Source organism: Eimeria necatrix, genomic scaffold, assembly GCF_000499385.1.
Source record: "Eimeria necatrix Houghton genomic scaffold, Enh_scaff804, whole genome shotgun sequence".
Classification (NCBI taxonomy): Eukaryota; Apicomplexa; class Conoidasida; order Eucoccidiorida; family Eimeriidae; genus Eimeria; species Eimeria necatrix.
In genome coordinates, this window is record NW_013654622.1 from 1 (window position 1) to 15,574 (window position 15,574).

Consider the following 15,574-nt stretch of genomic DNA (forward strand, 5'->3'; position numbering starts at 1 on the left):
CGGGGGGGCCCCCCCAGAGGGGCCCCCGGGGGCCCCCCCCCCCATAAAAGTCTGCATCATCTGAGACATCAATTCAGGGTTTGATCTCATCATCTCTTCAGCTTGCTGCATCATAGCAGCTAGAGAGGCCCCCCCGGGCCCCGCGAGGGGGTTGGGGGGCCCCCCGGGGGCCCCCGTGCCCGCGGGGGCCCCCGCGGGGGCCCCCCCTGCTGCAGCAGCAGCAGCAGCAGCAGCAGCAGCGCCGGGGGCCCCCGAGTCGCCCCCAGCTGTACCCTGCATTGCTGCTAGAAATGCTGCGGGGCCCATGGGGGCCCCCGAGGGGGCCCCCCCCTCAGCAGCAGCAGCAGGGGCCCCCTGCTGCTGCCTCATTTGCTGCATAGCCTGGTGCATTTGCATTGTCGCCTGCGGGCCACCCCCAAACCCTAAACCCTAAACCCTAAACCCTAAACCCTAGGCCCCGAAGGCAAACCCTAGCCGAAAACCCTAAACCCTAGTTTACCTGCATCATCTGAGGGTTAAACATCGCGCGCATGCGCTCAGGGTTGTCCAAGATCCCCTGCATCATCGGCTGCGCGCAAAACCCCGCCAAACCCTAAACCCTAAACCCTAAACCCTAAACCCTAATGCCTTTTGTTTTGGCTCAAAGCCCGGCCGCGTCGCATGCAGCCGCCTCAGCGCTAAACCCTCACACCCTCCCAATGTGTGCGTTGCCAGGGCCTGCGCTGCGGTCTGCGCGGCGCCTAGGGTTTAGGGTTTAGGGTTTAGGGTTTAGGGTTTAGGGTTTACGAGCATGGGGCGAAGCGCAGGAACACTCTCAACTATGCTTCGAAACATTTGAGGGTTTTGCATCAGAGACTCCATTGCTTGTTGAAAAAAAGGACTTTGCATCATTTGCATCATTTCGGGGCCCCCCATTGGGAGGCCCATGGGGCCCCCCATGGGGGCCCCCATGGGGGCCCCCATGCCGCCCCCCAGGCCTGAACCGCAAACCCTAAACCCTAAACCCTAAACCCTAAACCCTAAGCCAGCGCCACTCAAACGCCGCCGACAGCCCCTCCCCACAAGCCCTCAGCCCTGAGCCTTAAACCCTGAACCCCAGCCCTGAACGCCAAACCCTAAACCCTAAACCCTAAACCCTAAACCCTAAACCCTAAACCCTAAACCCTAGCTCTGTACGAGCCTCTAATGAAGTACCTCCAGAAAGCATCGCCTGCATGAACGGGTCCATTCCTCCTACGCCAGGAGTGGCGCCTGCGCCGCAAACCCTAAACCCTCAACGCCAGCCCTAAACCCTAAACCCTAAACCCTAAACCCTCGAACAAAACCCTCACGCGCTGGACCCTAAACCCTAACCTGAACCGCAAGCACTCAATGCACGTCTAAAGCCGCACCCGGAGCGCCTGTGGAGGCAGGAGCCGTGGAAGCGGGAGTCTGCTGCTGCTGCTGCTGCTGCTGCTGCTGTTGCTGCTGCTGCTGCTGCTGCTGCTGCGTATTCGCAGCTCCAGCAGCAACACTCTTAACCAAATGCATGATGTGTCCGTCCTTGAGGCCGTGGGAACTGATGGAGTCATCGTCCTTCAAGATTCTACCTGAACGCAAACCCTAAACCCTAAACCCTAAACCCTAAACCCTAAACCCTAAACCCTAAACCCTCAGGCCTCGGAACGGCAGCCCCAGCCCCACTCAGTGCAGCAGATAAAGTGCCTTGGGTCGGCACAGGCAATGAGCTCTGCTGAAACCCGGGCCGTAAACCCTAAACCCTAAACCCTAAACCCTAAACCCTAAACCCTAGACCGCACCTTTGTAGATGAGTCTTTGCGCAGCAACTGGAATTTGTGTGTTCTCTTCGCACTTTTCCTTGAGTGTACGTACACTCCAATCCTCGTGGACGTCCAGGGAGAAGTGAGTGCCTCCAGACACTTTAAAAGAAATGCGAACGGTCTTTGCAGGTGCTGCTGCTGCTGCTGCTCCGTCTGCTGCTGCTGCTGCTGCTGCTCCTGCTGCAGCTCCTGCTGCTGCTGCAGGAGCAGCAAGGGACTCCTCCCCTTGCTGCTGCCCGTTCGAAGGGGTAGACATTTCGGACTGAAGGCACAAAAACCTCCAAAACGTAGACCTCAAACCCTAAACCCTAAACCCTAAACCCTAAACCTCCAACCCCAGCAGCACTAAGCCGCGCCCGATGGTTTCTTCCTAACCAATCTACAGAGTCTTGCTGCAGCGTGAACAAGCACAGCTTTCACGAGAGGCCCCGAAACCCTCGAACGTAAACCCCAAATTAGGGTTTGGAAAGGGCTTTGTGCACAAACGCCAGCAGCAGCAAACGGGCTTCACCCCGAAGCTCTGGACTGCCACCTTCTGCTGCTTCAGCGACAAAGACAGAAGCTAGAGGAAAGAGACAAAGAGAGTTTCGCGCACAGGAAAGGGCGGGACCCTGCTACCTGTCCTGCTGCTGCTGCTGCTGCTGCTGCTGCTGCTGCTGCTGCTGCTGAGAGAATGCGACGTACCAGCGACCAAAGGCTAAGACCGGTTGAATTAATAGTTAATGAATAACTTCAATTTCAAGAGAGGAAAAATTACGCATCCGCAGCGCTGCTTTTGCTGCTTCTCGGGCCGCCGGAGCACCAGCAGCAGCAGCAGCAGCAGCAGCAGCAGCAGAGCAGCTGCAAGTGCTGCTCACGCTGCTACGGGCAGCCTCGCTCCCCAGATTCGATAACTAAGTTTTTCTTTGGATTAATTTCGCCGCATAAGATTTAGCTGGCAGCAAATCGAAGGGCTTTAGGCCTCAAAGTGTGCAGACCAGATCTGCAGCAAAGAGGTGCGCTGTGTCTTCTGCTGCAGCAGCAGCAGCAAACCTCAGGCCAACTCTAGGCCCCTCTTAGCAGCAGCAGAGACTCTTCACTAGCCCAGCCGCAGCTCTGGGGGGCTTCGGCTGGCTGCAGCAGCAGCTCTGCTGCTGCAGCGCCGCAGGGGCCCCACACGGGCTAGGCCTGCAGGCTGGGGGCTGAGCTGCTGCTTCTCGTATTCAACACAAGACGGCGCCGCAGCTGCTGCTGCTGCCGCTGCTGCCGCTGCTGCTGCTGCTGCTGCGCCTTGGCGCCAGGGGGCCCACAGGCTCCCCCAGAGGCAGCGGCTGCTTGCTGCACTTTGCTTCTGCTGCTGCTGCTGCTGCTGCTGCTGCTGCCAGCCAAAAGAGGCCCAGCGAGCCCCCCCTACTTACACAGCCGCCTTAGTGGGGGCGCTGAGTAGAGCTAGCTGTAGGGCTTGCATCGTTTTATTACCTTCAGGCCATCCGTGCGGCCAAAAGGTAATAAAATATATTTGGATGAAAAAATATATTTAGAAATTCTGAAGGCCACGGGCCCCAAGAAGTGCAGAATAAACAAAGCTAGAAAGAACTGGCGCGAGCGAGGCTGGCTAAGACCACGGGGTGGGCACTGGAGGGGTGATTGGCACATAATGGGGGGTTTTGTGATGGCACAAATAAATAAAAAAACAAAAAAGGAAATCAAAAGAAAAGCTGCTTTGGAGGCTTCGCCGCTTCTCTGAGCATCCAGGGCCAGCTGTTGACTCTCTGAAAAGATAAAAGGTTCTAATGAAAATTGATAATACCTTTTAGTTTCTTTTGGCTACCCAGAGTGGCCGGGCTGTTCGCTGTGGCGGCAATCTTGCCCTTGGAGAAATTCTACAGTTCAACATTTTCTGTTTTTTGAACTCAAGAGGCGCTGGCGACTTCTCAAATTTCTTCAAAATGCCGTTTTGCCAACACAGGACAAAACGAAAAGACCCTTTCTGAGCCGCTCTAGTGATGTATTGCTAGTTTCGTTTTTTCCTGCCCTGCCTAGAAGGCTGGGTCAGTGGGACTGCACCTCCTTATCAACTAAATGCAGATTCAAGGCTTCTCCTGCCAGAATATGTATATGTACATACATAGACTCAGATATTCTCGAGCCCCCCTGGGCCAAAGAATGTTGCTTTACTACTTGCCTACGCATGCAACAGACCGCTGGAGCCAATGGTCACGTATAGTACTGTCTAGAGCTATTAACTGATGGGGAAACTAAAGCAGTTACGAGCTGGACATGAAACACCAGGCACCAGTGGTCACGGCACTGTAGACTGATTGGCCCGGAGAAGGAGATGTACACAAGAGCACACAGTTCGCAAGAAGACCGATAAACTTTGGATATCTGCCTGCAGACACCGGGATAATTTTCCCAATGCTTAAGACCAAGATTGGGACACTGGTAAGGAGGCATGCACTGGGAAGCTTGACTGGCTTCGGGGGCAGGAGATGCTAACTTTCCCGAGAAGACAAGCTTGGTAAAGATAGGCAAGCTCACATCAACTTTAAGCTCCTCCATTTTTTTGTCAGCCTAGAGCAAGTTTTCTTCTCCTTTGTCCGCAGGCTTAGCCTAGTGTGTTCAGTTGGAAGCCCAGGGGCTGCAGTTAACTGTATCACAGCTGCAGTGTGCGGCACACACGTATCGAAGATGCCATATAGAGACGGGCTTGAATCCTCGTGCTTCTAAAGATCTACTTGAGCTTCTTTGACCTTATTGGACCCGTATGTAAACCCATGGAAGAGTGAGCTGAGGTCGCGCTCACTACACCTCGTGTCGCTCCGTAGTGGCAAGCCACGCAGGCAATTGCATCACCTTAAACATTCGCAGATCTTTCACTTGCTTTGAGGGCGTCTCCCCACTTAGGGCTTTACGACTTTGGAAATGAGCAGGCCTAAGTCTACGTGAGCCGGTCTGAAGCGGCGTTGGAATGTCTTGCGAGTTACAGACGCCGGGCCAACTTGGAGACGCCTGCGCTGTTTTATAGCATTTCTGCTGGGTGTAAGTTGCCCTGGGCTGCACATTAATGTCAGCATATATTTCAGCCCAAAATATACATAGGGAGAAGGCCCAGATTCAGTTGACATGGACGCCGCCCACCCAGCAGTAGAGCAGCGCCCTCTGGCAATGTGAACGCCTGAAATGCGCTGCAAAACAATTCTGCAGAGTTTTTCTCTGCTATCTAGTTCTCCCGAATTTTTGAATAGCTACGCTGTGCGTCACCTGTGTAATGTGGTGTGGAGTTGAAGACGACCTCGAAGCACGCTAAAACTCAATCGGATGGACTGTGGCAAATTTCCCGCAGCAGCCAAAGCCCGGCAGAGGTATACATCCATGTAGAGTTTCTGCAGAACACGGGGGCTAGTCTTTTGCTGGAGAGGAGCGTCAGACCAAATAAGTTGCCTCTACGCAGACTCTGGATTTTTGAGATCCGCTAGAAACAAGAGCATGCGGGTTACACAGTAGCTTGAGTCAGTACCCGTTGACACTCTGTCAACACTGGAATAAGAAATCTAAAAAGTCTTGGAGAGAAGGCTTTACAACTCACGCTATTGAGGAGCTAAATTGCTAGCATTGGGGGCCTATAACTTGCTGGAGCCAGGTCCGGTGTACAGCGAGCCGCGGGCGGGAGTCAGTAGCTGGAGAATGACCCGACCCCACCGTTCACTGCAAAGCCTTAGCTTGTCGCTAGCGGAACCTTCTATAGAGTCAAGTGAAAGTGTAAGCCAAAGTACGGACAGGTTCTGAGTTGACAGGTAGGCAGCGGTATTCTAGGAGGTGTTGCTCTGGGGAACAGGAGATGCATTTTGAGTGAATCTGGCTAATGGTTGGAGCTTTGCGAGATAACGGCGGTTTAAGCTCTTAGCAGATATTTGTTAGAGCACTTCAGTTACTTCCTTTACTGATTAGATAATTCTGTGGAGGAATCGGACCCGGCCAACTGCTGTAGTGCCTCAAGACCAGTTCATTCTTTACGTGTATTCCTAGTAACGGCTGGCTGAAACTCTACAACGCCAAACATACGTAGTATTTGCATTTTTGAAGTCCAAATATTTAAGCTTAGAAGCACCGCGAGCTTAAAGGGACCGATGTGCGAGCGTGCTCGCCAAGCATTTTCTTACTCCTTGGCTCAAATGGAGCAAGAGAGTTCTCGCTAGCCCCAAACCCCTTGACTGCACAGTTTCCAGGCTGTTGCCGCCACCTCTGCCATTCGCCCCACCTTTTCGCTTGCTTGTGCAATGTGTGCGGCTTGCCCTTTACTGCCCCTAATGGCTATTTTTGCCCTCCATCGTAGCTTGCACCACCACTATAGAGGCGTTGTTTCTTAGCGTTTGCCGTGTTCCTCTCTGACAGCTCTCCACGAAGAGGCAATAAGAGGCTTAGTGCCTTAGATTTGCATGCTTCTGACCTCACGATCAACTTTGCAGTCCCATGATCAGCTGCTTTTTTAGGCATGCCGTCTACGCCGCTGCCCTTAGTTTATCTGGGAGAAGTTCTAGATAGTCCGTTTATTAAACACTTCTCAGCTTTCGGCATATCACTTAGCAAACGCCATCGAGGTTGGCACCAAGCGGTTCCAGCAAGCGGTTCCCCCGTTCAGCAGAGCTTCAAGAACTGAAGTTCTATTATGTGTGACGAGACAGTTTGCAAGCAAAGCCACGAACAAAAAGCAAAAGCACCCAAAAAGCAACATTAAATGCATCAGTTTCAATGGCAAATATCCAATCATCAGTGGAAGACATCCGTAGCAAGACGCTACACGGGCGCTACAGCATGAGCCCTACGCGCAAGACACAGGGGTTGCTATAAATTTGCATATTCCTGTGAATGTCTTCAGGAAAATGACTAGAAGGATGATCTCATCATATAGGAGTTACGCAGAATATGAACGTGTGCAACACCCACAATGCGTTGTCCAACGGACACATGCTTCAAAGAGGCTCTGTTGTCCGTTTTTGCTCAAGCAGCATGCCTTTCTCGAAGAACGAGAACATTAAGTAGCAGAATAATGCATTGTGGGCCCTTGGATTTTGCCCAAACCTGCCAACAGTGTATTGGACACCGCTCCGCGTTGAGACATGATCGAGCAAGGGCTGAACAAGCTGCCACAGGCCTGCTTAAATGCAGATTTGTCCCTTATTTTCTGCATTAAGTGTATTTCAAAGAAGGACTTTTTTGATACAGAAGCCGTCTATGCAACGATGTGTCTACGGAGTCCTTTTCTGTGAATCTGCAAACTGTTGTGTGGACGGTGTGCGCGGGGCGATTACAACTCCCCAGTGCTGAGCTCAGCAACGCAGAATCTCCTTACTAAGGTACTTAAATTGTGTACCCAATCATAACTGGGAGCTCTAGAAGGCTGCCGGCATGATTAGGCTGGGTTTCTTTCCACATTTGCTGTGAAGCGGGGTCGTGCTGCCATCGCCGGGACACGGGGTGCTCCTAGGTTCTGTCCTGTCACAGCGCTCCAATGCTACACCGGTGAAGGAAATCCAGGAAAGTACTTTAAAGATGACAACATGGACGAAGTCACTGCATGATGAGGATCTACAGTCGTTGGACACTGCAACGTACAGTGACAGCGCCCACACAGACAATGGAGCAGCCGAGCCCGAAGCCCTTGATAGCTTTCAGGTGCAGCTCCAAAGTGCTGAAGCATCTCAAAAGGCGAAAGTCAAAACAAGTGTAGGCGTCGTGCTGCTGTTGCTGCTCGCTAGCGGCTTGCTTGCCGGCAAGGCGATCTTACCTCCACTGCCGGGGAAAGATGTCTTGGGGAAAAACGAGCCGCCTCCTCACCCTTCGGTGGAGAGTCGAGAAGCACAGCAGGCGCTCAATGCAGTGGAAGCAAGAGAGGAGGAGCAGCGGAAACCTAGCGATCGAGCTCGAGAAGAAGATGCCGCAGAGAAAGCACTGGCACCACGAGAAGCTCTAATGCAGCGAAAGCTGGAGAAAATCCAGGAACTTTTTGCCTCTGCAGAAAGTTTCGTGTACGTGATTGCTACGGAAGAAGCTGAGACGCTGGCAGACAACGTGGAGCAGCAGCTTGTGAAGGCGCAGTCATTGAGCAGAGAGCCGGGAAAGCTGGAGGCCGTAGAAGAATGCCTCCAAGACGCAGTAAAGAACATGCGCAATTTGGATTACCTCGCGGAGAAGCACTGTGAATTTCTCATTTCGGTAGAAGAGAAGTCGAGGGAGTTTCTCTCTCTCTGGGACTCCGAGGCTGCAGCAGATTTTGCGTCTTTTGTGGACGACGGCCTCGACCCAGCAGACACAGTGCACCGCATGGTGATCATGTTCCACTCAATGCAGCATGCATTTCAACAAGTGGGCGAAAGCTTCGGGAAAGTCAGTCGGGTTTTGTTGGCCAGGAGGCGTTTCGACACTGAAGAAGACACCCAACTAGTCGATGACAAACTGGACGATTTGCACTTTCTGAACAGCAGCGTCAAGTCCAAAAACGGTTTCCACGAGCTCGCTGGGAAGCTGAAAACGGACATTCACGAAGGCATCCGAGCGAAGGAGTTGAGGTCGCTGGAAGAAGAGCTGCTGCTGCTGCAGAGGGATTTCACTCCAATTCAGTTATCTGCGAAGCTTGCCCGAAAGGCAAACGAAATGAAAGTGAAGGCTTCTCTTGCGGAGGCTTTCGAACTTAGTTTCGTGGAGGAAAAAGCCAAAGAAGTGAACGGCTTGCTGGCCACTCTGCGCGAGCAGGTCACTGAAGTGGAAAGCACTTCGGGGGAAAATGTGTTTCAAGCTGTCAACCAAGCTCAGGAAACTGCCCAAGAGGCCCGCGAACTGCTCTACGCCTTGCGCGAAGAAGCCAAGACGCTGCTGCCCGCGCTGCCGCGCAGCCTCTTCAGCTTGAGAAAGCTCATGTTCGTAGAGGAAACTGAGCGCATGCACGATCTGTGCGTCTTGGAGGGCAAGGAAATTCTGAACATTTTGGAAGAGGCGAAAGCCAGGGCCCAGAAGTGGCTAGATCCTGAAGACTACTCTCCAGGTCACTTCCACCAGCTCGGAACTGAAGTCTTCGAGGGGCTCTTGTCAACTGTGAGGCAGCTCAAAGGCGAAGTGGGAAGCCGTGTCAGTCGCTCCCGAATGGCCTTTATGGAGTCGCAGGAAGCAGAAAGCCCAGAAGCTGCTTTGAGCGTCATGAAGTCGCAGACAAGGTCTTTGGTTCAGCTGGTGAAAGTCAAGGAGGAGGCGCGTTTAGTTCTCCTCGACATCAAGTCTTTGGAGCTGCTTAAGAAGGACATCGATCTGCTTCAAGCAGCCGGCGTAGTTGCGAGGTTGTGCAAAGTTTCAAGCACTTTTGCTGCAGTGAAAGCACTCAAGTCCGTTGCCAAAGACTACAGCAAAGCCCACAAGGCCCTCATGGACGCAAAGACACTCGTCGAAGTGTTGAACAACATCCTCAGGTTGCGGTCTGCAGTGACTGCAATGTACAGCGCCGTCGCTGCGCACAAAACTGGTGAAGATTTCGAAGAAGTGCAAAACCCTCTTTGAGGTGGTTTGTGCCCCGCTGGTGAACTGCCTCATTGGCAGATTGTCTCGGAACTGCGAGGCTGATCAGCATTCTTTGTGTTCGCTGCGCACGACTCCGCCGCGTGCAGCTCTTTTGTCGGTTTTGAAGCCTCCTTTTCCTCTGACAATTCAATAAACGGCATAGTGCCGTTGTTCCCTGGATTAGTCCCAGGGAAAGGAACAACTTCCAGTTGTTCAGGGTCTTCTAACCCTGCTGCATCATCGACGCAGAGGCGCCCCAGTTTTCTACTTTTTTTGTCGGGAGAAGCGCGGAAAAATAATCTGTGCGGCTGCACTGATGAATGTCGAGAGGAATTTGGTGCTTTTCCAGAGGGATCGTGCTGCCCTGCAACAAAGCACCAACCGATCTATTTGCCAGGGAGAACAAGGTTATTTATTCTGTCTTCTCATTTTTTCCGGGGCTCATGCTCGAGCTGCACAGGAAAAATAATATTTTCCAATGGCGACGCCCGTGAAAAGCTATGGAGCTTACAACTTCATAGCTGATGCAGAATGCAAACACCACCGGTGCAATCAGTGGGTGTATCCTGGTGATCCTGCCTCGCGTCGTGCAGCCACAGCAACATAGTAACGGCCAGTGGCGCCACAGTAGTGAGGTTCGAGATCAAATTGGGAAGGTTTCAACATAGTTGCTCGATTTGGCCGCTTGGTTAGCCATCGGCGCACGGAGCTTTGTGTGACAGAGCTGGATTTTCTTGCTTCCCGCTGCTACGGCTGCAACTAGGCGTCGGCGGACTTGGCCGGATAAACTTTTCGTTTTAAACACGTTTTTATCTTTGGGTTGCCGAACGTGTTGCTGTAAGCTCAAATACAGATATTTCGGACACGTACACAATGTGCCTTTGACAGAAGGCCTCTTCTAGGTTTCTCGATTTTGCGGCCAAGTTTTAATTTGTGGCGGGGAGGAACATATATGATTTTCCAATTTGCAAAATGCTGCTGCAGTCGACAAGTTTGCTTTCTACAGGTGAAGGGAGCAACTTGATCTTACACCCGCAAAAACAGGCTTTCTTTAGCTAAAAAGCACAACGCATTATCTGTTTCGAGACCTGCCTGCACCACTTCATCTGCCAATAAAGCCAAATCAATTCGCATTTTTGGGTCCTTTACTCCAAGTCAACTCGCATGCACTATCTGCAGAGGCGGCCATTCGCCGCTTTGCCCCGGTGCGCGCTGTTAGATAGCCCGCCCTTCACAACGGGTAAAGATTCGACTTTTCCGTCGCATGGGCACAGCCATTTCCACATTCGCTTTTTCCTTCCTTATACCATATTGCATGCGGACTTCGAGCTCACGGGGAGCAGCGAAGAGTGGTGCTGGAGGCAGTTGGATCCTAATAAGCACGAGACAAGCCTTCTGCTGTTCAAGAAGATGACGCTGCGTTCAAGTGAAGACCTTTTCCAGACAAAAAGGGGAAAAAATGCTGCGGAGGACAGAAAATTCGTGATGACATTCTTAGCATCATTTCCCGGCGCGCCTGTTCAGATGTGAAGACCCGCAGCAAATCTGTGGATTCCAGGCTGCGGGTTTTGCACGAATGGATGCTGGATCTGTCTTTGTGGCTGTTCCTGTGCAGTGTTGCTTACGTGTGATAGTTGTGATGGCTTGTTCAATAAATGATAATACGACCGCAGCTTTACTGAGCGAGATTCCTTATGAGGCAGAGACAACAACAAAAGCTAGAGGCAGGCTCTGTAGCAGCATGTAACAAAAGGTATATTTGAATCAGACCCGCCAATGACTGGGCTGTAGTTTCTACACTTTCCGCCTGCGCGTGGCGTCAGCTGCAGCAGAAGTGGCAAAATTGTGAATATAGCATCATTGCCAGCAGCATTCACCTCCGGAATCAATGATGAGCAGTGCTTTCTAGAAGTTGCTGCAGCAAGAGTGCCCGATTAACTGGAGCTTATTAGCAGCAGCAGCCTAGTAGGAGCCAGCTGCTTTCCTTGGTTTTACCGGATCAATAAATAATTTTTAGGCCCAGGTCGAGCTAAACTCCTAGAGATTTTACGCACATGTCTGCACAGCTGGGAATATGATATAGGACGGAATTAGTTGGCCGCCCAATCTCCTGTGGGGAGATAGAAAAGACGCCTTTACACATGTTGCTGTGTGCCCTACGACAGGCCCCGACATAAATATTACAATCCAGTAGCGGTACTGCATGTAGATGGGCATTTTATGAGTATTGGTATTTCTCAAGACCCTGGCGCTCGCGCCATCCAACACAGTTATCGTTGGGCGCTCGCCTGAGATCCCGCCTTCGAGGTTTCTGTTTCCATTTCGGGGAAGCGCACTGGACACGGTGAAAGAACATTTTACGTAGAGTCATTTTAGGCTCTGTTACGGCAAGAATGTGCTTGGGGTCTTAGATACTGCCCATCTGGCTACACACGCTGTGAAATTCATTGCCCGTGGGTGATGACGGCTACCTCCCTTAAAATATAGCTATAAGTGGTCTATATAGTACAGTCAACACTAGCTGCACGTGTAGTTCAATGACTGTAAGTACCTTTGGGAGGGTCAAGCTGCACAGAACAGCTGCTTTCCCTGGAGTGCTAGGGTACTGAGCTGGCGTCGCTCAGTCTAGTTTGCGGTTGCACTTATTTTGAAAAGTTGATATACTATTCCCTCTCCCTGAGGTCTCCGGTTGAAAGTATTTGGAAAGTTAGCAGATAAAGTTACCCCAGGATGCGTCACTAGCTCCTCTGTGGGCAATACTCGATGGCAAGACCCGCGTACTGCGGGGTGGTGCCCTGGGGTAGCTATGTACCAGAATGCCGCATCGATACAAAAATTTGGGGTGAAACCAAATTAAAAATTATATACTTTCAGCGAAGTACATCCTTCTTTTAGTTTCCGAACTTTCGCCAAATTGGATTTATTGTGTAAGCCTGCAACGTCAAGTTCGAAATTACACAGATCACGCGAAGGCCCCAGACAAGCCTCCCAGACTTGCAAAACGGCACGAAAATCACACAGTGTCCAGGGCCATCACTGTTTCTTCCCCCGAAATTCCAATATTGCGATTTGAAGGGAAATCTTTATTTGTACATTCTCTGTGGGTCAATAACCACCCCGAGGTCTGTGACCACGGGTCTTCTGGCGGGCGCCACACAATCGTCCCCATGCTAAAATATGACTGTTTGGTGCGCCGTAGAAGGTTTTTAGTTGCAAAAACGCGAAAAGGTACCCGTTATTCATCTCTTATGGCTTTATAAAGAGGCAAGTTTCGCTTCGCTGTATTTCTTCGCTCGCGTTTCACGGAGCGGTTGCGATAGCGCTTGCCTGCCAGGCACCCGAAGGGCCCCGGCACACTCTTCGCGGGCCATAAATCCTGAATTTGTGCCCTCAAATATAGCTCGAATGCATGTGCTCTGAGCACATTCGTGAAAATCGCGGAAAATGATGCCATGGACGAATTCTCTCCACGAAGATGACCTCCAGTCCTTCGAAAACAATACAGAAGATGGCGCACCGCCGTCAAGCACCGAAGACGAAAAGGAGGCAACGCTCACCACTGAGTCCTCGCAGGTGCAAAGTGCCCCACCTCCACGTAAAACCGGGTCCAAAGTGGGTGCGGGTCTCGCGGTGTTGCTGCTGGTGGCGATGGGCGCGCTTGCTGGCGCAGCAGTGCACCCTGCAGCGCGAGAAAAGGGCTTGTTAGGAAAAGCGCCGCAGCCGCTGCATCCCCCGGGAGAGCTGCAGAGTTTGGCGGAGGCGAAGAAAGAGGAGGAGCGTCCGGGCGCGCAGGTGGGGAGAAAACCTGGAGAGCGGCCTCGAGAAGGCAGTGCGAAAGCTGCACAAAAGTTGAAAGCCCCGAAGCCAGTAGTCACGGCTGAAGAAAGGGCTCTGCTCCAGGCGAAGCTGAAGAAGATGCAGGAACTCTCTACGGCTGCGGAAGGCCTGGCTTGTGCAATTCAGACGCAGAAGGCGGAGAAAGTTGCAGACGAAGTGGAGAGCCACGTCAAGAAGGCAGAGGCACTCATCAACAAGCCAGGAAGAGAAGACAGCGTCGAAAAGTGCTTTCGGAAGGCTTTGAAGCAGCTGCAGTCCTTGGATCTCATGGCCTTGGGAAGAGGGGAATCCCTCGCGGCTTCAGCTGCGAAACTGCCAGAGTTCCCCACTCTGTGGGAAGCCATTTCTGATATTATCCAGTACATCTCCCCCACAGGTATGCTTGATCATGAAGACACGCTGCACCGGCTGCTGATCATGTTCAACTCCATGAGTTCTGCTTCAGTGGAGATGCGCAAGTACTTCGAGCAAACGAATGAAGCGTTCCTGAGCAGGAAGCGATTTGAAAGCGAAAATGACGGCGCGTTTTTGACAGAAAACACAGAAAACATCTATTTCATGGACAGTTTCATAGAGTCGGAGAAGAAGTTTTGCGTACTTGGTGGAAAACTGAAAGAGTGCATATATGACGGCCTCAGGGCGAAGGGGTTGAAAGCGCTCGAAGACCAACTATTGCCTCTTCAGGAAGACTTCACGAACACCCAGATACGCCTGGAAATGGCTAAAAACAAATATAACGCGGGAGACGAGGTTTCACACGAAACAGAATCGTCACTGCGATCCGCAGAAGCGAAATTTGAGGAGGCGCATGACTTGATAATTAAACTGCGCGACCAGGTCGAAATGGTTGAAAGAAAATCGCACCAAGAAGCTTTTGAGGCTTATCAAGTTGCTCAAGAAATGGCCGCAAAGGCCCGCGCACTCGTGAACGATCTAAAATCTGTAGCTGACTCTCTAGAGGGGCTCTCAGGTGACCCCGAAAGCCTTAGCAAAGAGACGCTTAAAGGCATGGCCAAACACATTCATGACGCATGCATTTTCGAGAGTGATGCAGCGACCCGTTTCCTGGAAAGCGTGAGATGCAGGGCTGCCAGAGGCGTGTACGTCGGCAACCAGTCCTTGACAGAAATGTTTCACGTGCTCCAAGCGGAAGTTTTCGACGAGGTGCTAAGCCAAATGCGGTCAATCAAAAGCAAAGTGGGAACAATCGTGAGCCAGTCTTGGGCTGCTTTCCATCAGTCGCAGGCAGCAAATGATTCAGCAGCTGCTCTGGATGCTATGAAAACACTGACAAAAGTTCTGGCACAGTTAGTGAACGCAAAAGCAGAGGCCCGTTTGCTTGTGCTCGATAGCAAGTTATTGGACTTGTTGGAGGAGGATATGGAGTTACTCCAAAAAGCGAGCAACTATGCCAGAGTACGCGAATTCCCTAACCAATCTCGTGTTGCAGAGCTCATGGAATTCTACGATGCAGACTTTGAGAACGCAAACACCGCTGCAGTTGAGGCGAAGACAATATCCGGAGTAACGAGAGGGATGGTCAAGATGCGAATGGCGATGATTGCATTGTACAGAACCATCACCGCTCAGAGCATGGGTTTGCAGATTGATGAGGGTCAGGCGACCTTGAGCTGATGAAACCTCAAAAATAGTGGCTGCTTCTTGGCGCATCTTGCTGAAACGGTGAATTGCAATGCGACAGAGAAGTGCATACTTCAGAACGCTTTCGTGCCTCTATTTTTGTTGGCAATCGCATGAGCGGTATGGCACTGTCTTCTCAAAAGGGTAGAACATCTTCTGGTTCATTCGCAATGGAGCCTTTGCACACGAGACCGAGAATGTGAAGGCTTACCGTGTTCTATTCTCCTTACTTGAGAGAAATCTGAAATTCCTACGGCTGCATCCGAGTTTGCCAAAAACGTGAGCTTGCCAACGCAAATCACACGAGGCTGGCAGCTGCCTACTTCCCTAAAGGGGACAGCTGTCCAATTTTCAAAGGTGTTGTGAAGGGGGCATTCAACATGCACAATATGGCCAAAAGAATTGCCTACAGAAGCTTTGTTGCGGACAAGCTTGAGTCTGCAGATCAAGCTGGGATTCGATTCTGCTGTTTTCAAGTGAAGCCCTGGGATGTCCTCTTCCACGAAATTAGAAACTAACTTCAGGCTTTCTTGTAGTTTAATTATATTTGCATGCCCTATTGGCCTAGCAGCCGCTTGTGCGCTGCTCTTGGCCTTAATAAAACCTTTGTTTTCCGATGTTCCACTGCACTGCGCTCGAGCTGAATGGTATCCGTATAATTCGGCTACGTTGGGGCCTCTATTCATGGTATTCAATTTGTTTTTCCTGTACGATATGTTTTCACTGACAACAATGTAATACGTGATTTT

General features: G+C 51.5%; 3 protein-coding genes across 3 annotated transcripts; 2 read left to right on the forward strand and 1 right to left on the reverse strand.

Annotated features, from left to right (window-relative positions):
• Positions 1 to 1,150: 1,150 nt before the first annotated feature.
• ENH_00077160 (ubiquitin, putative) lies at positions 1,151 to 2,076 on the reverse strand (the record flags this gene model as incomplete). The annotated part of the gene is made up of 3 exons (XM_013583052.1): positions 1,151 to 1,251; positions 1,392 to 1,589; positions 1,800 to 2,076. 3 exons carry the CDS (start codon positions 2,074 to 2,076, stop codon positions 1,151 to 1,153), a joined length of 576 nt encoding a protein of 191 aa, XP_013438506.1.
• A 5,276-nt stretch (positions 2,077 to 7,352) lies between these two features.
• Positions 7,353 to 9,347, forward strand: ENH_00077170 (hypothetical protein, conserved; the record flags this gene model as incomplete). Its single annotated transcript, XM_013583053.1, has 1 exon — positions 7,353 to 9,347. The coding sequence occupies one exon, from the start codon at positions 7,353 to 7,355 to the stop codon at positions 9,345 to 9,347; it is 1,995 nt and encodes a 664-aa protein (XP_013438507.1).
• Positions 9,348 to 12,791: 3,444 nt separating this feature from the next.
• ENH_00077180 (hypothetical protein, conserved) lies at positions 12,792 to 14,819 on the forward strand (the record flags this gene model as incomplete). The annotated part of the gene is made up of 1 exon (XM_013583054.1): positions 12,792 to 14,819. One exon carries the CDS (start codon positions 12,792 to 12,794, stop codon positions 14,817 to 14,819), a length of 2,028 nt encoding a protein of 675 aa, XP_013438508.1.
• Positions 14,820 to 15,574: the final 755 nt, after the last annotated feature.